The 23,390-nt window shown below is 41.7% G+C and overlaps 1 protein-coding gene across 1 annotated transcript in view; it reads left to right on the top strand.

The window, feature by feature from the left end:
- Positions 1 to 292: 292 nt before the first annotated feature.
- LOC307118007 (zinc finger protein RFP-like) overlaps positions 293 to 23,390 on the top strand; it is a gene marked incomplete at both ends in the record, with an annotated part of 48,541 nt that continues 25,443 nt past the window's right edge. Inside the window, one exon of the mRNA XM_079803300.1 lies at positions 293 to 841. Within this exon, the coding sequence (XP_079659426.1) occupies positions 293 to 841 (549 nt within the window). The remainder of the gene's footprint in view (positions 842 to 23,390) is intronic.

Genomic DNA, 23,390 nt, shown 5'->3' with positions numbered 1-23,390 from the left:
ATTAAACCAATGAAAAGCATTTAAAAGAGGTTGTGACTAAACCTTGTAACTTCATTGGTTATTCAATCTGTCAGTCAAACCTCATAACTTCACCCGCCTCCATCTAGAATGTGCCGCGCACAGTTTGGAGATCTCTGCTTGATTTCAATGCAAGGGAAAAAAAATAACTGACAGTAGTCAGCCAAACTCATATCAGCCAGCAATATTTTAGTGCATCTTATAAGTATTATCCACACATATTGTTCAATTAAATACTGTAGATGATATATTGTCATTACTTATCTTTTCAGTCATGGCGTCCTCCAGTGGTCCAGCACTAAATGAGGAGCTCAGGTGCTCCATCTGTGTGAAAGTGTTCACTGATCCAGTCACCACTCCATGTGGACACAACTTCTGCAGATCCTGCCTGAGCAAGTGCTGGACGGACACACAGCCCTGCTTCTGTCCACTCTGTAAAGACACATTCAGCAAAAGACCTGATCTCAAGATTAATACAACACTCAAAGAGGTTGTACAACACTTTAAGGAGAAGCTGAATCTAAGAGAACCTGAGGGGTTCTGTGACATCTGTGATGAAAGAAAGCAGAAAGCTGTGAAGACCTGCCTGATGTGTCAATGCTCTTACTGTGAGTCTCATCTGGAGCCTCATCTCAGAGTCCCACGTCTAAAGAAACACAAACTCATCAGTGCTGTGGACAATCTGGAGGATTATATATGCCATAAACACGAGAGACCTCTGGAGCTGTTCTGCAGAGATGATCAGACGTGTGTGTGTCTGTCCTGCACTGAAGGAGAACACAGGACTCACAACACTGTTCCTATAGAGAGTCGAAAGAAGAAGGTAAAGAGTTACAGACAAAACACCCTGTAAAATGTGTGTTGACGTTGGTGTAGGTCATATTGATGGGCTTATAACTTTTTTAAAGAGCACCTATCATGGCATTAAATGTCATTAAATGACATTTAATGTTTTAAATGTTCATGTATCATGGCGTAACAAAATATTGTTTTAGAAGTCCCCAACAACAGTTTTGCATGCATGCAATGACAAAAAAGAATTTAGTTTTCTTATAATATGCATTTATTTTTACCTGTTTTGACAGCGATTCTCAAATGATTCCTTTAGTGATTCACTTTTCAAAACCCCGCCTTTACGTGACGCTAATCTGTGGTGATTGGTCCGATGACCCAGTCAGTTGTGATTGGTATAGTCTGTGCAGATTTTTTCGGAAACGGAACGCCCATCAAAGTCTTATAGTGACAGTAATTTGTTGATATGTGTCAGGAGTTATGAATATGAAAACCGCGTCGGAAACGTTTGGTTGTAATATGAGCCTCAGCAGATCTCATTCATAAAAAAAACTCCTCTATTCTCCTCACGAAGACTTGCGACAAATCAACATCCCTCAGGGCTTTTAGTTCAAAAGTGTGCAGATGAGGAGACATATTGATAGATTCTCATATGTCTGTGTCAAATTTCTAAACAGAGGAGTATTTTTTATTCAATACTAACTCAAAATGCGCAGATGTCTCTATGTGTTGTTTTCAATTCATACTGGCAGCCGGAGGGCGCTCTGTGCACATGTAGTCCATATATGGTACAGACAGACGAAGAAGATACCATGTGCCATAATAGAAGTCCATAATAAAAGCTTCCTGAGATCGCGAAACATGCAAAGAGAGACATTTGACGATTAAATAAACACACAATCGCGACAATGTATGGTTTGTCTTCAAGCCACTTAGTCTTCAATTGCTCATCCTTGGGCAGATGAAAAGTTTGCTTTTGAGTCTCACTTCAGAACACAGCGTCTCGTGGCCATGATGTTTTCTAGTTTTCACTGGCGTCTCGTCTCCATGATGTTTTCTAGTTTTCACTGGCGTCTCGTCTCCATGATGTTTTCTAGTTTTCACAGCGTCTCGTGGCCATGATGTTTTCTAGTTTTCACTGGCGTCTCGTGGCCATGATGTTTTCTAGTTTTCACTGGCGTCTCGTCTCCATGATGTTTTCTAGTTTTCACTGGCGTCTCGTCTCCATGATGTTTTCTAGTTTTCACTGGCGTCTCGTGGCCATGATGTTTTCTAGTTTTCACTGGCGTCTCGTCTCCATGATGTTTTCTAGTTTTCACAGCGTCTCGTCGCCATGATGTTTTCTAGTTTTCACTGGCGTCTCGTCTCCATGATGTTTTCTAGTTTTCACTGGCGTCTCGTGGCCATGATGTTTTCTAGTTTTCACTGGCGTCTCGTCTCCATGATGTTTTCTAGTTTTCACTGGCGTCTCGTCTCCATGATGTTTTCTAGTTTTCACTGGCGTCTCGTGGCCATGATGTTTTCTAGTTTTCACTGGCGTCTCGTCTCCATGATGTTTTCTAGTTTTCACAGCGTCTCGTCGCCATGATGTTTTCTAGTTTTCACTGGCGTCTCGTCTCCATGATGTTTTCTAGTTTTCACAGCGTCTCATGGCCATGATGTTTTCTAGTTTTCACTGGCGTCTCGTCTCCATGATGTTTTCTAGTTTTCACTGGCGTCTCGTCTCCATGATGTTTTCTAGTTTTCACTGGCGTCTCGTCTCCATGATGTTTTCTAGTTTTCACTGGCGTCTCGTGGCCATGATGTTTTCTAGTTTTCACTGGCGTCTCGTCTCCATGATGTTTTCTAGTTTTCACAGCGTCTCGTCGCCATGATGTTTTCTAGTTTTCACTGGCGTCTCGTCTCCATGATGTTTTCTAGTTTTCACTGGCGTCTCGTGGCCATGATGTTTTCTAGTTTTCACTGGCGTCTCGTCTCCATGATGTTTTCTAGTTTTCACTGGCGTCTCGTCTCCATGAGGTTTTCTAGTTTTCACTGGCGTCTCATGGCCATGATGTTTTCTAGTTTTCACTGGCGTCTCGTCGCCATGATGTTTTCTAGTTTTCACTGGCGTCTTGGAGCGCAATAAGTGGGCGCATCGTATTCAAATAACTTGACAAGTTGACGTCATCTAGTAAGAGAAAAAGCTTCGGTCTTCTAACGATTCTTAAAAATGACTCAGAGTCGACTCTTACTTTTGAAAGAAAATAACTATATATACGGTGCACTGTCATATTTCAAAACTTTGCAGGATGTTTTTGTTCACTTAGATCTGTGTTACACACTACATGAAAGGTAAATTTAAAAATTCCATGATAGGTGCTCTTTAATAAATCAGGTCAAAGTTCATTGTGTCAATTTTTAAGAATTCAAAATTTTTTCTTCAAAGCTTACAGACAAAGCTGGACTAAAATAATTTATGAGGTTTTACATTCATTATACAATTACATTCATTTTTAAAAAGATTGATCGCTAAATTCAGTGATAAATGTGTGTGTGTGCTTTTCTCCGTATGTATCATTACGGGGTTCAGACACAGACAGACAAGATTCAAGAGATTTTGAAAAGGATTATTATTGGTCTGGGTATCCTGGTGGTGGCATTGATCATCTTGCCTAAACAACATACGGTGAGTGTGTGTGAGTGTGTGTGTAAGTGCATTGGTTTAAGGGTGTGGGGGTGTCTTCAGCTGCTTCTTTAACAATGCGATGATCTCAGCAGTTTGGCTGGAGCTTAAAATACATAAATCAATAAATAAAATGATTTTAATGGATTTAGGGGAAAACAAAAATAAAAAAGAACAGTGAAATAATAAGATTTTTTTGTAACCGTTTATAAATTATATATATATATATATTTAAATTGCACCTATTCAATCATATTCATTTACCTAATATGTTTAAATTGCAAAATGGAAAAATGCTTCTAGTCTTGTCTGTCAATGAATTACATAAATCAAGTAAATGAAAAAATTATTTCAAAACAACAAAATTTATATAATATAAAGAATATATTAAATATTAAAAAGAAAATTTAACTTGCATCACAGGATATTACTGTTGGTTGTTCTTGGATTAAGAATAAACAGATCTGGCACTACTATTCTCTAGTCTTGTCATGGTGAGTGTGCGGTATGCTCTTCTATCCATGTAAGTTGTTTTGTGTGCGGAGCATGGTGTTCGAATTCCCAAACTTCATTCTAGTTTAGTTTCGGTTCTGTGTCGGGGTTTGAACATTCATGATCCATGTGTTTGTCTTCTGTTGTGAGCACACGGGATGCGCTCTGTCTTGTTGTGTGAGCTCTGCAGTTTTGAGTTTGCTCTGGTCATATGCTCTTCTGTCCACATGTGTTGTGCTCTGTGTAGCATGCAAGGCATAACACGAAAACATATGCCTGAATAAAACATGAGCCACGTGCGACACATAAAGAAAGCAATGAATGTTCTCATTAGCTGCTCCTTGTGTTTTCAGTCTTGTGCTAGTTCATTGTCTAACATTCCTTGTGTCCTAATCCCTGAAGCCATGTCATGTCATGTCCTGCTACCAAGTCTTGTCCTGCCAAGGCAAGCTGACCAGTCCCGTCTTCCCCCACAGGGTAGTGTTGATTTTTGTTTTATTTTTATAACAAACAGAACATCTTAGTTACCTATGTAACCCTTGTTCCCTGAAGGAGGAAACAGAGACCCCACGCCGGACTGACTGATGGATAGGAATCTCTCCAGAGAGACCAATCTTCTTCCGAGTGTAACTAAATGAGCCAATGCACATGGCATGCAATTTTTGCATCTGCTGCCACACTCTGCAGCATGGATATATAATGAGCAGCAGGTGCAATGCATCTTTAGGTTTTCACTGAGGAGCTGGCGACGGGATGTCGCATCTCCATTTCCTTTCAGTCGGACACGTTCGATGCCACGTCGGACTGAGGAATAGGAATCCCTATTAAAATGCCAAAGGTGCTGCCCCTTCCACGCATATTGGGTAAAAGATGGGACAGGGCTTTATGTAGAGAAGGTCAATCACTGCTTTTCTGGGGTGTCTCAGCCTGGTTAGGGTGGAAATGGAAAAGACACAGGCTTCCATTTAGGAGCTAAACCATGGAAGAATACACATATGGTATCCCCTCTGGGTCACTACATATAGACACCCAGCCTAGCACCGGTGCTCATGAATACAACCGGTGTAGGCCTGGCACCAGAAGCTCAGTCACGTCCGACTGCTGAGGGTGATGGAGGAACTCAACAGGGTTTGCCCAACAGGGAATTCTCTGGAGCAATATGAGTGCATGTCTTGGCGCAGCAAGTCTACACTAAGTCGGGGCCTCTCTGTGTCTTCTACCCGTTTGAGGTGAGAAAACAGGAGATTCTATATCCTTTTACTCAAAGGCTATAGAATCTAGTGAACCTGTTGGATGTCTCCCAGCCTGTAGCTCTACAGATATCTTTCAGTGAGGTGCCACATGCCAGTGCCCTGGAGGATGCAACACGTGTAGAGTGAGTACTCAACCTGAGCGGACAGGGCATGCCTTGGCTTTGATGAGCAAAATTGATGGCATCCACTATCCAGTGGGCCATCCTCTGCTTGTAAACAGCCTTCTGCTGACCTCCGTAACAGACAAAGAGCTGCTCTGGGGTCCTAAAGCTTTGTATTCTGACCAAGTATAGTTGCAAACCACGGACAGGACAGAGCAAAGCCAGTGGTTGGAACCTTGGGCACATAGCCAGGCCGGGGTCCCAATACCACGTGGGTGTTACCTGGCCCGAAAAAGGCCTGCTGGTATCCCTACCCTTTTGATAGAGGCCAGTGTGATTAGCAGTTAAGTCTACATAGACAGAATTTTGTCTAAATGCTCAAATGGGGCATTATGAAGTGTAAGCACCAGAGTAAGGTCCCAAGAGGTTATGGAGGGAGGACAAGGAGGATTTAATCGTCTCACCTTCATAAGGAACTGATGACCAGGTCATGCTTCCCGACCGACTTACCTCCTATGGGGTAGTGATATGCAGATATTGTGGCAGCATACACTTTGAGTGTGGAGGGAGACAGCCTTCCCTCCAACCCTTGCTGCAGGAAGGAAAGCACAGCACTTATCGAACATCTTCGGGGGTCTTCTTGGAGAGAAGAACACCACTCGATAAACAGGTTCCACTTTAAGGTGTAAGCATGTCTCGTAGATGGTGTTCGAGCCAAAGTGATGGTGTTAACTACCTCTTAGGGTAAGTCAAGTAGAACCTCTGCGTCCCATCCAGGGACCAGACATGGAGTTTCCAGAGGTCTGGACGTGGGTGCCACAGGGTACCCCCTCTCTGAGAAAGTATCAGTTCTGGGAACCAGGTCCGGTTGGGCCAATAGGACGCAACTAGCAAAACCTGCTCCTCTGTCTCCCAGGGTCTGTGCGAGTATGCTCACTGGGGGGAATGCATAATTGCACAGGCCCTAGGGCCCAGCTGTGTGGCAGTGAGACGTTTCTGGAGATGAAAACCGGTCAACCTTAGCCACTCCATCTGGGGGTGGAGTTACCACTCTCTGAGTGATGGTTACTCTCCAATATGAAGCAAACTGAGTGGTGTTATCGCCGCTACGGCTGCCATATGCCCCAGGAGAATTTCAAGCAGTTCAACACCAACTGAAAACATTACTCTTTGAGGCACTGTTTGACTGAATCCAGCTCCATACCAGGAAAAGAGATCCTCTGCACATGGAGAGTTTGCTTTTTCCTCTGCACAGGGAGAGTTTGCTTTTTTTCTCAGTTGACCCGAAGACCCAACTGGCTGAGGTGACTGAGCACCAGGTCCCATGTTCGCATAACTGATACCAGGACTGTACTAGTATAAGCCAGTCGTTGAGATAGTTGAGAATGCGAAGAAGGGGGGAACAAGGGCCCCCTCTGCGACTTTAGTGAAGACACAGGGAGACAGGGACAGTCTGAAAGTCAGGATTTTTGCTCGAGGGAGAATCGAGACATGAATGTACATGTTCTTCACGTCTATTGCTGCAAACCAACCCTTCTCTGCCTGGCCCTCCTCTGGAAAAGAGCAGCTCCATGCATTTCTGAGTCACCCGTCACAAGAGTCCTGCCTCGCTAACCATTTAAAGAGTTTATCAGTGGCTGAGACGGGTGGTGTCATCTTCCTGCAGGGGTCACGGCTGAGCTGGCTAACCCAAAGCTTTCTGCAAGAGAATGGACGCCCCTTGGCAACAAGCAAACTGAGGGGCAGCTCATGATGGCCTGTTAGCACTTCAGAGCAGGCACTTGATTGCCTCAGCCCACTGGACTGCAGAGAACTGCCGGTCATCCTCCTCGACAGCGTTACCGAAAAGGCCATCTTATGAGATGAGGGCATTGAGAAAACGTGTTTTGTCAACATCCCAGCTTCTACAAGGTTTAGCCAGGGGGCACTTCTGGACCACCAAGGTGGACATCATCCGGCTGAGGCCTTGTGCTGTGACTTAATTACAGTCAGTCATCAAGCATATGCTTAGGCTTAGTAGGCTTGCAGGGTGCCAGGAAAGCCTCAGCAGTGAGAGCTGGATGGGAGCTGCGGATGACCTCACCAGGTGGCAGCACATTGCAGGCATGCACTACACACTCCACCTGGGGAATCCTCACAAACCCCCGGACCGCCCCACCATCGAGGGTAGTGAGAGAGGAAAAACTTTATGCATCACTGTGCCTCCAGATACCAGCCACGAAAACTCAGTAATGAGGACGAGCACACAGCAGCCCGGGAAAGCATGGCTGTCAACTCTGAATCTAATTCAGCATTAGCACATACAGATTACAGTTAAAAGCTCAGCATCATCTTTGTTTCCAGAGTATAACAGCCCTCTCTCCGATGCATCAATCGGCATCTATATCCTTACCTGGAGCGGCGGGTGACCCGCTGGGATGCTGTGACAACCTGCAATGTCAGCCGGCAGCTTAATGGCACACGACACGTTGAGGAGCGGGAGGTCCATCTGGGGTTTGTCCGGCGGATAAGCTCCCGCTGAGATCCTCGATCTCCCTGAGTGCCAAGTATTATGAATGGCATACCAACATGGTCATGTTCTCAAGGTGAAAATATGAACCACCCACGAACGCCATCTCAGCACATCTTTAACCCTCGTGCACTGTTCGATTTCTGGTTACACCCCTTATGGTCCGGGTCAAATTGACCCTAATTGGATTCAATACAATTCCCCAAAAATCACACTATGAAAAAACACATACAATCAGGTACAAACAATTAACTTTTAACATCAATACTTTTCACACATTACAAAGAATAAATATCTGAATTTACGATTTATAAAAATACTTTTAACCATTTTTATTTTTATTTTTAAGATTGGCGCTTAGGACACTTGTCTTTATACATTTAGAACAATACTATCTTAGTCTAAACCTAAAGAAATCTTGACCAACTATATAGCATTTTAAAGCTTTCAGACTCTAATTTTCATATTTGGTGACTGATTTTCAAAAGAGATGACAGAGCAGAAGATAAATAGCGATAGATTCGTCATTTGTGATGCGTTACCAAACTATGACGCACGTTTTGACTCTTTCCATATGTTTTTTTATATGCATTTTAGAGATTGAATACAAATCAAATATTAACATTACTGCCCAAACTACTTCTCAATAGGATGTCTACTTCATAGATATTTTGAAAAGTATGAAAATATAACGTTCAGATCACTCAAACCATATATGGAAATCGAAGAGTCTACATGTCATCTAGTGGAAAACGTTGGTACTGCACACAAACTTTTTTTTTTTTGAGATATCAACCTAAAATTTGGTACAGAATTTGTTCAGATATTTAGCTTTGATTTTCTTGAGGTTTTAGTATTTAACATGTTTTGTAAAATGTATATTTTATATAAAATATAAAAATAGATATGTTATATATTTTCATGTTCATAAACTTCTATAACTTGTTTTAAACTTTACTTTTACGACTTAAACAGTGATGGCCGATTTCAAAACACTGCTTCATGAAGTTGTTAATAGTTGAAGAGCTCTGAGATGCACAAAGTGTTTTGTATTTTGTGTCTGTACAGTTGCTTTTGAACAGCTGTCCTATATGGGTCAAATTGACCCACAAACAGCAAGAGTGTATAAAATTTTGATATGCACATTTCACAACGCATTATCATGTTGAAACTTTGCATGCATGTTAATGACCCTAAATGAGAAAAGGTCACACAATTTCAAGAAAAACAATGTAGGTTAGATAGTATTTCAGATAGATTGAAAAAAGAAATTATAGCTAATTTTTACCATTTGTGGCATACAAAAAAATATTTCTGTATTGAAAAAATGAGGAAAAGCAATTTTTTTTAGCTTCATAGGTTAGTAAAAAACTAAAATAACAAAATATAACCAAGAAATGTTATTATTTTGGGTCTCTACAATTGCCTTAGAACATTAAAATATGCTGGTCAAATTGACCCGTGAACATCACGAACGTAACAGTAAATGTGTGTGTATATGTCAAAACACATCAGCGTGTTGAAACTTTGCATGCATGTTCATGACCCTAAATGAGAAAAAGTCACAATTTTAAGAAAAAAAACATAGGTTAACTGATATTTCTGACAACTTAAAAATCTAAACGGGTCAAATTGACCCACAACATAACACAAGGGTTAAAAAGACTCAGTGTCACACCCGTGCAAGCACTTTTAGGGAAATTAGCTCTCTCAGGTGCTGAAACACACAGGGGAAATGGACACGACACAACAGACAGGAATATAGTGCAGCCCCCTGTGTGCACTAACACTCTCTTTGAAGACGTGGTTCCTTGATTTGATTGTCCATCTCAGTCCTTTTGACACTGATGAGCGCTGTTAGAATGCAGAGGCAAACCAGCTTCAAAATATAACTTAATAATAATAATAATAATAATAATAATAAATATAGCTGCAAGCAGCCATTATCGGGGCCAAGCGCAAAGAAGAAGACAAGACATGCCAAAATGGCTGGCAATGTCAGATCAACTGCAGCAATGAGCAATTAAAGACCTATTAAGGTGATTTTAGGCAAAATAGCTGTAAAATGATAAATACAGTCAATAATAATGATTGAATGATTTATCACTTTCAACCAATAGGTGGCACAGTTACGAAATTGATGTGGTGTGGTCAGAATAAGGGAACAATGACATGCAGATTGGTGTCAATATATCAAAGCAGGGTGTCAATATAGTGTCAATATGTCATTGCAGAGATATAGCCTCAAGAGGCCTTTTCATTATAAGTATGGACCACATGGCGGTGCTGTTTTGAAACCTTTTAAGTACCTTAAAGGCATGGTGCTGATGGCACATACCAAGTTTCGTAATGATACAACAATTCATTTGTAAAGCATAGCATTTTATATCATAATATTGCATTGTAGTAAATGGGAATTTCATGTTTTGTTCTATTATAACGCCACCAAGAGGCACAATCCTATCATTTTTTTATGTTTCCTTGGAGTGAGCCCATACATGTCTGTGTCAATGTTGATGAAAATATCTCTTTTAGTTTTGGAGTTATAGACATTTATATGAAAAAAACACATGAAAAATGACTGACACCTGACTTTGATTGGATTTTACACCCCCTTACTATCAATATTTTGACATTTGGGCATTAGCATTTCACTATCGACCTATGTTTCCGAACTTCTGACGCTGGTTTCGTCTCAATGGGAGTAGCGGTTTCGAAGATATCAGCTAATGTTTTTTAAGCGCTAAATTGCAATGCTGCACAGACCATATGCCGAAACCTGGCAAGTCTGGTATCGTTGGACTCGGCAAGGAGTCATTCAATCCACTTGAATTCCATGTTTTTTGTCAACATGTTCTGAAGATGATCTGGTTAAATTTTCGTGAAAATCGAATGAACCGTCTAGGATGAGTTCGCAAAAGTAGGTTTTTCGGAAAATTCAAAATGGCGGGAAAATTTTCATGATGGAAAATGACGTCATATGGTGCAATTGAATCGTATTGAGCCAAGGAATCAGAGGAAAAAAGAATTGTGTTTCTAGCCCGTATGGTTCAAAAGTTATTAGCATAAACATGAGTCAAAATTTGGACAGGTGGTGGCGCTAGAGGGATTGAGTTAAAGACTTCAAATTTGCTATGTTGACAATTCAGACTGTCCTCTAGGAGTGTGCCAAATTTCATAACTTTCCCGCAAACGGTTCTATGGGCTGCCATAGACTCCCATGGCGGAAGAAGAAGAAGAAGAAGAAGAAGAAGAAGAAGAAGAAGAAGAAGAAGAAGAAGAAGAAGAAGAAGAAGAAGAAGAAGAAGAATAGGAACGCTAACGGTTTCAATACTTCGGTGCTTGGCCCCTAATAATGTCAATTTGCCCAGTTGGGGTGTGGGGAACACAGATAAAGAGAAATCCTCCAGTGATGAGCTCTTCACTAACTTGATCCAATCCATTTAGAGAGGTCAGTCTGAGCAGCTGAAGATGACGGAGGAACAGCAGAAAGCAGCAGAGAAACAGGCTGAAGATCTCATTAAAGAGCTGCAGCAGGAAATCACTGAGCTGAAGAGGAGAAACACTGAGCTGGAGCAGGACAACACTGAGCTGAAGAGGAGAAACACTGAGCTGGAGCAGGACAACACTGAGATGAAGAGGAGAAACACTGAGCTGGAGCAGGAAATCACTGAGATGAAGAGGAGAAACACTGAGCTGGAGCAGGACAACACTGAGCTGAAGAGGAGAAACACTGAGCTGGAGCAGGAAATCACTGAGCTGAAGAGGAGAAACATTCAAATTGGTATGTGAATATCCAATTCAGGGTTTTTGTCTTTAGCTAGGAACACATAAGACCGTCGCCGACCAATTAATAGTGGCGAAAGCAGACTGCAGAGTTGGCTCACGTTGGCTCATGTCGGCAGCGTCTGGGTCCAAAGTTGACTTGACACACCAAGCCAACGCTCGACATCCGACGGCCAAGTACCACGTCCATTCTGCGCCTGCGCAAGAGGAAATAGCTTTCCGTACCAGCTGGTGGCAGTATCTGTTTTTGTTATTCAAAAGCGGGAAACAGGAAGATCTACAGGGACATGAACAAAGCACTTGGTAATCTCGCTCACCACAGACGGTCACTTCTGGGGTTTTTTTCTTGTGCACTGGTTCGCTAGCAGAACAGCCAATCAGAACGATCAGATGGCCCGACTGACCGACAAGCGCAGGTCAGTTTTTAACATGTTGAATCGGCTGAAAAATAGCCGACGAGGACCAACGTCAGCCAACGGAGTGTAACACACAGAGAAAACTTAGTTGGCCGACGCATGAAAACCAACACAAAACAACTACAGAGAAACTAACAGGAGAAGGGGCTCTATAGCGCCTGTCATACCAGGCAGGGAGATGAAAGGTTAAAACACTCTTAACAATAGATTTACACACAAGTTCTGAGATATGCTGTCTTATTTCCAAGGCCTCGGCGAGCATCTTTTGAAAACATACTGTGTATTTCCAGAGAAGCTCACCTGGGAGCCCAGAAGATTTTTTAAGTTTTCCATAATTTCAACATGTTGGCCATTAAGCAACTTGCATATTTCGAAACAGCTCTTCAATGCCATCGTTCAAATAGAAAGAGTGGTGTTTAGTTGCAAGGTCTAAACACCACAGCACCTCAGCTCGCAATGTAGCGGTGGTGATAGGGCATAGCGTCTGCTGTCTGACGTCAGTCACGCACCTGTTGATGAAGCTGCTAGGACTAACGTTACTGCTGGAAGTGGTTTGAATCGGGAGAGCAGTCGGGGTTGAGGGCAAAGCAGTGGAGGATGAGGTCGTTGATGCATCCGTAGCGCAGAACATTGATATGGGAAGCTGCTCCCTATGTCCACGCATCTTGGTGGCTATTTGATATTACATATGCGATTTGACGCCATTCACCCCCACCCAGGTTATATTAATTGTCTTCTTGCAGACGTGGCAATAAGCCTCGCGGCTGTTGCAAACTACTGGCCTAAACCAGTCTTTAAATCGTGAGTCCTCCAGCCAGAGGTCCGAAAACTTGCATCTCCACATGCTTTAATTACTGAATGGAAGCGAGCTCGCGTACATGTTTGGCAACAAACCAGCCGGGTACCCAGTTTGTTTCAGCGCGCGCGCACAAACGAACACCACCTCACATGATATCACGCAGGTCCTACTCTCAACATATAAATAAATCCACGCGAATTTTAGAAAAAAAGGCCTGCACTTAAAACAAATTGAAAATTTATCTTTAAAAAAAATGGGCTCGAAAATGTAATACCTCGTCAGATGACGTTTATTACTTTTTAATACTTTTTAATGCCCTTAATTTTGGCTAATTTCATTTACTACCTTTTACAACCCCGTGGACACCCTGGTCTGTGAAACGCTGAGGTACCGTATAGTTTTGTGCGCGTGTGAACATCATGGCAACGTACAACACAAAGTACCTCACGCAGGAAACACTTAACGTGACGCATAAATGCAAGAAACAAACGTAAATCAAGCATAGTCCACGAAGTGTTGGCGAAATAACACATTATCGGACAGGAGAGAATAATATGGAATTTATTCCAGAAAACTTCTTGCGCAAAAAAAATCAGGTCAAGGACCTGTAGCCTATGTATGTTTATTTTCAGTCATGTCATTGTACTCAGCCCTCTCTTTCTGCACAAGGGAAAGATGATCGTGTTGCTTCTTTACTGCTTCAGACTAGAGCTGCAACTAACGATTATTTTTTCTGTCGACTAATCTAACGATTATTTTTTCGATTAGTCGACTAATCTAACGATTATTTTTCCGGATTAATCTTATTATTCTTGTATTGTATTTCAAAGAGGGTAGTGAATTTGTATATTATTTTAACATGAAATCAATGAATGATGACAATATTATTTGTATTTCAGGAAGGGTAGTGTACATAGTATGTAGTGTTAATTTTGTCACCTATTTTTAATTTAGTCTTAGTCTTAGTCCTGTGCCAAATGTCCTTGTTAGTTTTAGTCATATTTAGTCATTCACATATCATTTTTTGTTAGTCAAGTTTTAGTCGAATAAAAGTCTCATCATTTTAGTCTAGTTTTAGTCAAAAGACAACTCAAGGTATCTTAGTCAAGTTTTAGTCGACTTAAAGTCTCGTCATTTTAGTCTAGTTTTAGTCAAAAGACAACTCAATATATTGTGTGGCAAAATAAGTTATATAACCTGCATAATGTATGTGCCACAACACCATAGCTAACTGGTTGATTTACAGCGTAGATGCCTAAAATCAGCATTAGCTTATGAGACGATGGGCACAAATATTTCGATCTTGATTCAGTAGGAATTCATATTTATATGGCCTACTCTATTTATATAAGCAGTTATGATCTGCAATACTTTTTTGAGCAACTAGACTGCATGTATATTGATTAAAGAGCCATACAGGCACCAGTAATGGCATTACATTACATTTATATTTTTCCAGCCACAAAATGACTCTAATTTGCCTCTTTGCATTTGAATTATCTATTTTAACCTTAATTAATACACTAATTGTAATATAAATAATAAAAATATTAGAAGAAAATTTTTTAAGCGGTCATTAATGGACCATAATTATTGCACAAATAGTATTTAGTACCAAAATATCTCCTCAAAATATTCAATAAATATTATTGGACTAAAATATAGGCTATTTATTTTAAAAATAGTTAAGGTGTATGGTCACATTTGACCACCAATGAGTATGAGTGTGACTTAATTAGTAAGGAATACCTGAGGGCTAAATACAAGAAAAACATTAACATTAATGTTAACAATGTTGCATCTCTACCACTCTCCATAATAAAATGATACTGTAAATGTGGTTGACGTAATAATCAATGCACACTATGCTGTACTGTTTACCAAAAAATTGCTGCTGTTGTGTAACTTAGGCGGCTTAAGCCATTCAAATGTATTGACACAGCTCTAGAAGTATTGAGCGCTCTGGGAACCACGTGACCGCGCGCACCGCCGCGAGATGACAGGCTTGCAGCAACAGGAGGAGTCTGAGAGAGACCTGTACTGAGCAACAGCGGGAACTCTTTCGGAATATTTTGAACAGCTGAATATTCTATCTCATTATGCAAAAGTAGAGACGATTGTAGACGAAAATGAAGAGAGATTTTATCTTAGTTTTTATTTTAAGCAAAACATTTTAGTCTTGTCCTTTTTCGTCAACAATAATGTATGTTAATTTAGTCTTAGTCAGCGTTTTTGGACATTGGTGCAGTCTCGTCATCGTCTCGTCTTCGTCATGAAAAAAAAGGTCGTTGACGAACATATTTAGTCTCGTCTCGTCTGACGAAATTAACACTAATAGTATGCCATTTTATAATGAAATATATGAACACAAGAAGCTTTTTAAACATAATATATAATGATACTATTCATCATAAAATGTATACAGAGTTGGCCTAATTAGGAAAAGTTGTTTACTATAGTAGTTGAGTATGATTTACTTATTGATTTGTGTCGATAGTAAACGAAAATGCACTTATTTATCTGCAAAAGGTTCACATACAGGAGCTTTCAGCATAGTTTTAATGTATAACTAGTCGTCTATTTTGAAGATACATGTGCATAAACAACGACTAAAGCTGCCAGAAGTTTTTGCCCAAACTTCAAAGACACATTTAAATGATTAAAGCTAGAGGCATATCTTAACTTTAATGTTACTTTAATCGTGCAAACTACCTATATACAGCATGTTATTATGCATATGTGTTTGGGACAGAGGGGAACCTGGTCGCATTAACAGGAGATATATGCAGCCCATAATAAATAAAAGCACGAGACGTACTGGGGTCGGAGTGAACACCGGAAAATGTGACCGTCTGTTGCAATACACGCGCCACGGTTCAGCTGCGCGAGAGAACACTGGCAGATGGGTTGCCAGGTTTTCACAACAAAACCCACCAATTCGTTACTCAAAACTAGCCCAAAACAAGCCCAATCGAGTTCCGGGGAGGTTCTCTGGCAAACATCGCATTCGGGGGGTTAAATATGTGTGTTTTTTTGCTTCAACCCGCGGACATGAGACACAGCCCACGGCAACAGTGTAGAAGTAGCCCAATTCCACGGAAAAAACGCGGACTTGGCAACACTGATGGGCAGTGTGAAAGCTCCCGCTCTCCACGCGCACAGCTTCTGCTCTGCCACCGCGCGCAGTGTGAAACCGGCGTTACAGAGCGAACAAAGCACAGTTTTATTCGGCTTCTGTTTAAAGTACTCCCACACTTTTGAATGTCGCGGTCTGGCTTTATATGATAAATTATCATTTTCACTATGCCCGGGAGCAGAAGCCGCCATTATTCTAGATCTTCTGTTCCATTCTAGAACGTAAATAATGTGCCGCCGACGCGTCGACGCATTTCGCGCACGTCGACGTATTTTCGTAGTCGACGTCATCGACGACGTCGACGCGTCGTTGCAGCCCTACTTCAGACTTTCTATCATCTGGGAGGTTTGCACTTCGTATCAGCTGCTCGTTATTGCTTTAGCACTGCCAGCAGAGATCTGTGCGCGGCTAGCCACCAGGGTTGCCAGGTTTTCACAACAAAACCCACACAATTGCTACTCAAAACTAGCCCAAAACAAGCCCAAGGGGGGCTTCTCCGGTAAAAATCGCATTTGGGGGCTAAATATCACATAATTGAGGTCGCTTCAACCCGCGGACATGAAAAACAGCCCGCGGCAACAGTGTTAAAGTAGGACTTGGCAACACTGAGCCACGCTTCCCTTGGAGGGCGGGGGCAATAACAAAAGAGAAACACGCCTCTGCTGCATGCTAGAATCTCCGGAAAACAAGCCGATTTCAACCTCAAAGTGTATGCTTTTAAATATACCAATACTGCTCTCTCAAACACAGAAAGGCTTCTTCGTGATCTCAACTAACAGATTCTGCAAAAAAACGCTTCTTTCTCATTTTGCTCATTTTGAAAGTTGTGCTGCCGAATTGTGTCCCTAATTTTCCGTGACTGGTCACAGTTGTCAAATACTAGCATTAAATGTTTAGGTACTTACATCTTACTTCCCACTCTTTCACCATTAAAAACTGAAGCTCATTGCTTACATTCATGTTCAGATTCTGTGAGCAGTGAAGCCTGCCTTCCTTGATTTGATTGTCCTGTTAGAATGAAGAGGGAAACCTCCTTAAAAATATAACTTAATAATGTAAGTCTGCCCAGTTGGGTGACCCGCGAATATTGCTGAAACAGGTGAAAAAGATCCTAACGGTGTCAGATACAGGTGCGGGTCGGGTCGAGAAACACGGGTCTAAAACAGTCATGTGCAAACGAATAGGCCTATATATAAAAATATATTCATGTATATTGTAGATGTGTTCCTAAAAAATATATGCATATTTTTAGGAACACATCTACAAAAAATATGCATTGCCTGTATTTCAAGTTGATGAAATAATTTCAAATCCATATCAGTTTATTTGCTCCTGGGCGGCGCACGCCCTCCCAGGAAAATCACAACCGCGCGCGATCTGCCTGCACTGCAGTCGTCGAGATGGATCCTGGGAGTTGAATAAAAGATCGGATTGGATAGCCGCAAATGTGGAACTTCATCGCTGAGGAAGCACGCAGATAACTGTGGTAACAAACCAAGCACACGCAGTTCTATCGAACAATATTTTTCAAACAAGGACAGAACTGAATGTGCCTTGTAGAGATGATAAGGACACATAACCATGTTTGACGGCTTCGGCTGAAGTTGTCCTTGTGTTAATGGTCGTGTAATAACTTCTGTATGCTGGCAATAAACATTTTTGTCTAAAATGTGATATGCTAAACCGATTTTATTTCGGTCGGGTCAAATTTGAACCCTTGAAAAAATTCCTTAGCATTGAGCCCTGAAATATATTCCAAAAAAACCAAAAACGGATTTGCGAGCTCCATGTAGTAACTTTAGTGGTAAACATGTCAAAGATGAATGGAGAAAGGTGACGAAACTTAAACAGCCAGTCAAAAAAAAAATATTTTTCTTCTTAAAAGCAACAAAATCCGGAGAAACAACTCAAGCAAAGCCAACCTCTTTTGTGTTGTAAATAGTTGTGTGATGTATAAATAAATGTTGTTTATATTTATTTATCAAATGTATTTATTTATTGTCTATGACAACACCATGTATCCGTAACACTCCTGCTCCGCGACACTAGTAGTTTTGGGAGGTCTACCAACCCCCTTGAAAAAAATCCTAGGGGAAACACTGCATCGTGTTGTCTGAGCTTTTATAAGCGCTAAGTTTCTGTACAAACTGAAAAGATTATCAGTGCAACATGACTGATGCCGGTTTATTTATTGTGCACGAGTGGCGCGTGAATCCCCGTACTCTGCATGCGTTCACCAGCGTGATCCAAATGTGAGATAAGATTTCCATGAGCCATACCTATCGTGACCGATAATAAAATGTGCGACACATTTTAATTCTATTGAGAATTTAGCACTTTAAATGCTGGAGAATACCAAACATGATCTAAAACATTAAAAAGGCAGATAAAAAGAGGAACATTTATTATAAAGCTTTTTTAACTATTTGTGAACCCCCACAGAATTAATCACGGCTTACTGTATTTATTGTGGTAGCCTAAATTGACTAACTTGTAGAATTTATCATTTATAATCTATTATGGGAATAGATTTTTCTCTATGGATTTATATTACAACTGACATGTTGTAGCTACTGTTTCTATGTGTAGGTTGCTATTTTTCATACTGTAACAAATATAATATAGCTATAGTAAAAAAATAAAAAAAACGTGGTTCTCGTTTGTGAAACTCAGACCAGATTTTTATTCGCTGTTGTACATTTTTACCAGATAAATAAGCTAATGTTCAAACTTCAAACCAAACCCTTGAATAATTTGCTTTTATATAGCTTAATGCCAAAGCAAATTTAAGAAAATATTATCTGGAAATATTTATTTCATATTCAGTTTTTTTTTCTCCACCCACTTACATAATATTTATATTATGTAATGATAATGACCAAGATGGCGGCGCGAGTAGATCGCGAGGCTCAGCGTCTCTCCAGATTCTGCAATTTTGCGGTATTTTTCTTGTTCATCTCGGGTCTGTTCGTACAGAACAGTTGTGCTTTTACATCGTACACCCGTTGTGAGCTTTTGGATATTGGTTTGCGAATTTCCGACAGTTTTATGGACAATCTTCAATTCCTTCCTGAGATCGCTAGGACGCCCGAGGCGATGCGCTCTGCCCGGCCGGGCGGAAGTGCTAGAAGGCGGCGCTGTGATCGTAAACAAAAGCGGGGTAAGCGTGGAGGTCTAAGAGCTAAGCTAAGGCTAACTCCTTACCGGCTCTCTTTACCCAGCATTTTCCTTGCCAATGTACGATCGCTAGTGAACAAAATGGAGGAGATTCGACTCAGCATTACACAAAGTAAGAAACTTTTGAACTGTAACGTCCTAATCTTCACTGAAACCTGGTTAAACAGCGGAATACCGGACACCGCTATTGAGCTAGCGGGACGCCACACACTCCGGGCGGATAGAACACTAGATGGCTCCGGGAAGAGCAGAGGGGGTGGATTGTGCATTTATATTAACAAAGCTTGGTGCACAAACTCTGCTATTGTTGGGAGTCATTGTTCAGCTAACCTGGAGTTTCTCATGGTTAAATGTAGACCGTTTTATCTACCGCGGGAGTTCACTTCCACCATTATAACTGCAGCATATATTCCCCCGGATGCTGATGCCAAGCTTGCTATGAAAGAACTTCACGCAGCCATCAGTAAACAACAGACTTATCACCCGGAAGCTGCGTTTATTGTTGCAGGTGACTTTAATCATTCAAACCTAAAGTCAGTGCTACCCAAGTTTCACCAGCATGTTTCCTGCCACACCAGAGGAAACAAAACCTTAGATCATGTTTACACAAACATGGCGGGAGCTTACGTTGCAACACCCCTCCCCCACCTGGGACAGTCAGATCACCTCTCTTTGTTTCTATCACCCAAATATTCACCCCTCATCAACCGTGTGAAGCCATCAGTAAAGACCATCAAGGTGTGGCCTGCGGGGGCAGACTCCACACTCCAGGAAAGGTTTCTAAACACAGACTGGAGTATGTTTGCTTCTCAAGCCACCAGTGGCGCTCACACGGACATTGACTCATTCACTTCCTCTGTATTGGATCATATCAATACCACCATCGACAGTGTTACAACCCAGAAACAGATCACCACATACCCAAATCAGAAGCCATGGATGAACAGGGAAGTGCGACTCCTACTGAAGTCACGCAATACTGCCTTCAGATCAGGAGATGCACAAGCCTACAGTACATCCAGAGCTAACCTGAAGAGGGGCATCAAAAAGGCCAAGCACTGCTACAAGCTAAAGATTGAGGGTCACTTTTCCAACTCTGACCCTCGACGCATGTGGCAGGGCATTCAGGCCATCAGTGACTACAAACCCACCCACTCCACCCCCGCAGCCACTGATGTTAACTTCCTGAACGAGCTAAATTACTTTTATGCTCGTTTTGAAAGAGACAACAGAGAAACTGCCACCAAGCTCAAACTCTCAGATGACCACCCACCAATCACACTCTCCTCCACAGATGTCTGCAAGGCACTGAGCCGGATCAGCGCGCACAAGGCTGCTGGACCAGACAACATCCCTGGACGTGTGCTCAGGGCATGTGCGGAGCAGCTCGCTGGGGTTTTTACAGACATTTTCAACCTGTCTCTTGCCCAAGCAGCTGTACCGACATGCTTTAAACGCACTTCCATTGTGCCAGTGCCGAAAAGCTCTAGCCCGAGGTGCCCTAATGACTACCGCCCTGTAGCACTCACACCCATCGTTATGAAGTGCTTTGAGCGGCTGGTCCTGGAACACCTAAAAGACTCTCTACCATCCACATTGGACTCACACCAGTTTGCCTACCGCAGCAATAGGAGCACAGAGGATGCCGTTTCCATGGCACTGCACTCTGTGCTCACTCACCTGGACCATAAGAACACGTATGCACGCATGCTGTTTGTTGACTTCAGCTCAGCATTCAACACTGTCATCCCATCCAAGTTAATTGCCAAACTTGGAGACCTGGGCATCAACACTTCAATGTGTAACTGGATTTTGGACTTCCTAACTGACAGACCCCAGAATGTTCGATCAGGATCCACCTGCTCCACGTCCATCACACTCAACACTGGTGTACCACAGGGCTGTGTGCTAAGTCCGTTTCTCTACTCCCTCTTCACCGCCGACTGCAAGCCTGTGTATGGAACTAATTCCATCGTCAAGTTTGCGGACGACACTACGGTGATTGGGCTCATCAGCAACAACGATGAGACTGCCTACAGGGAGGAGATCCAGCACCTGGCCACATGGTGCGCTGATAATAACCTGCTCCTCAACACCACCAAAACGAAGAAGCTCATCGTGGACTTCAGGAAAGAGTCAAGAGGCACACACGACACCATCCACATCAATGGAATGGCTGTTGAGCGTGTCTCCAGTTTCAAGTTCCTGGGGACCCACATCTCGGCGGACATGTCGTGGACGACCAACACCTCCAGCCTGGTCAAGAAGGCTCACCAGCGCCTCTTCTTCCTGAGGACACTGAGGAAGAATCAGCTCTCCTCGGCTATCCTGGTGAACTTCTATCGCTGCGCAATAGAAAGCATCCTGACCAACTGTGTGGCAGTATGGTATGGGAGCTGCTCTGTTGCGGAGCGCAAGGCACTGCAGCGGGTGGTGAAAACTGCCCAGCGCATCACAGGGACTCCACTGCCTGCCATCGAGCACATCCAGAGGAAACGCTGTCTGCATCGAGCTCGCAGCATCCTCAAGGACTCCTCTCACCCAGCCCACAGACTGTTTTCTCTCCTGCCCTCCGGCAGGCGTTTCAGGATCCTCCGGACCAGGACCAGCAGACTTAAGAACAGTTTTTTCCCCAGAGCTGTCTCTTTATTGAACTCAAACCCCCGTTGATCCACTTCCCTCATAAACTGCTAACTCTCCTACCTCACATCTTCCTTCACTTTGTTATTTGCACTACCGACTGTTTATCACAGTAACAACTGTTTACATATGCATCTTGCACTGCCATATCTTAACTGGATTATGCTCATTTGCACTGCCGACTGTATTTATAGTACCAATGTTTACATTTGCATTTTGCACCGTACTTCTAACTGTAATATGCAACCACTTTCCACTGCACTTTACACTTTTTCTTTTTTTTTTTTTTTCCGGATAGCTCTGTCCATAATTTATTGCACTACCCTAATCCACTGCTATATTCCTCATATTAGCCTAACATATTATTGTATACCTCTATCTGTAAAATTCTGTTTATAGTAATAGCCATCTGTATATTATATTCATAGTACATATTCACCTGTAAATTCTGTTTATAGTAATAGCCATCTGTATATTTATTCACTGTACATATTCACCTGTAAATTCAGTTCTGTTTATAGTAAGAACGTCTCTCTATTTATACATATTTATATATATTCAGTACATATCCATGTCCTGCACTTACGCATCCATTGTATATCCTGCACTTGCTGCTATTGCACTTCTGGTTAGACCTAAACTGCATTTCGTTGCCTTGTACTTGTACTTGTGTAATGACAATAAAGTTGAATCTAATCTAATCTAATAATGAATCATTCATTTCAGATTTATAACTTTTCACAATGAATATAACTCCAAAGCAACATGTTTCATTATTTTCAGAACTGTAAAAAAAATTTAAAATCTGAAAAAAATAATAATAATAATTCTGTCACCAATTTTAGAATGCACTGTGTTTTTAATTAAAGAAATGTTACTAGAGGAAAAAATACATTTAAAAAAATTAATATCGTGATTTTTATTTTATTAATTCTTCTTGTGTGCTACTGGGTAATAGCACACCACTGCTGAAGATCTCAGTAAAGAGCTGCAGCAGGAAAACACTGAGATGAAGAGGAGAAGCACTGAGCTGGAGCAGGACAACACTGAGATGAAGAGGAGAAACACTGAGCTGGAGCAGGACAACACTGAGATGAAGAGGAGAAACACTGAGCTGGAGCAGGACAACACTGAGATGAAGAGGAGAAACACTGAGCTGGAGCAGGACAACACTGAGATGAAGAGGAGAAACACTGAGCTGGAGCAGGACAACACTGAGATGAAGAGGAGAAACACTGAGCTGGAGCAGGACAACACTGAGATGAAGAGGAGAAACACTGAGCTGGAGCAGGACAACACTGAGATGAAGAGGAGAAACACTTTAACTGGTATGTGAATGTAAGATTTTTTAAGAAAAGTGTTAAATTATTTTAAGCATCTGTGATGTGCTGGTGATTACCACATTATAAAATAAAATAATGTAAAATAATGTAATTTAAAGTTATTTCTTCAACTGTCATAACCAGTTAAAGAAGTATCATGTGAACTTTAGTGACATGTAAGGCACATGACGAAACTATCCCTGTGCAAACTCTGTTTGAATTTGAATATCTTTATTGTTCACCGGAGTGGAAATTTGTCTTTGGCTCACCAACACAAAACAACT

This window comes from Gobio gobio (assembly GCF_949357685.1).
Source record: "Gobio gobio genome assembly, chromosome: 21".
NCBI classification, from domain to species: domain Eukaryota; kingdom Metazoa; phylum Chordata; class Actinopteri; order Cypriniformes; family Gobionidae; genus Gobio; species Gobio gobio.
This window is presented reverse-complemented; position numbering and strand designations above follow the sequence as displayed.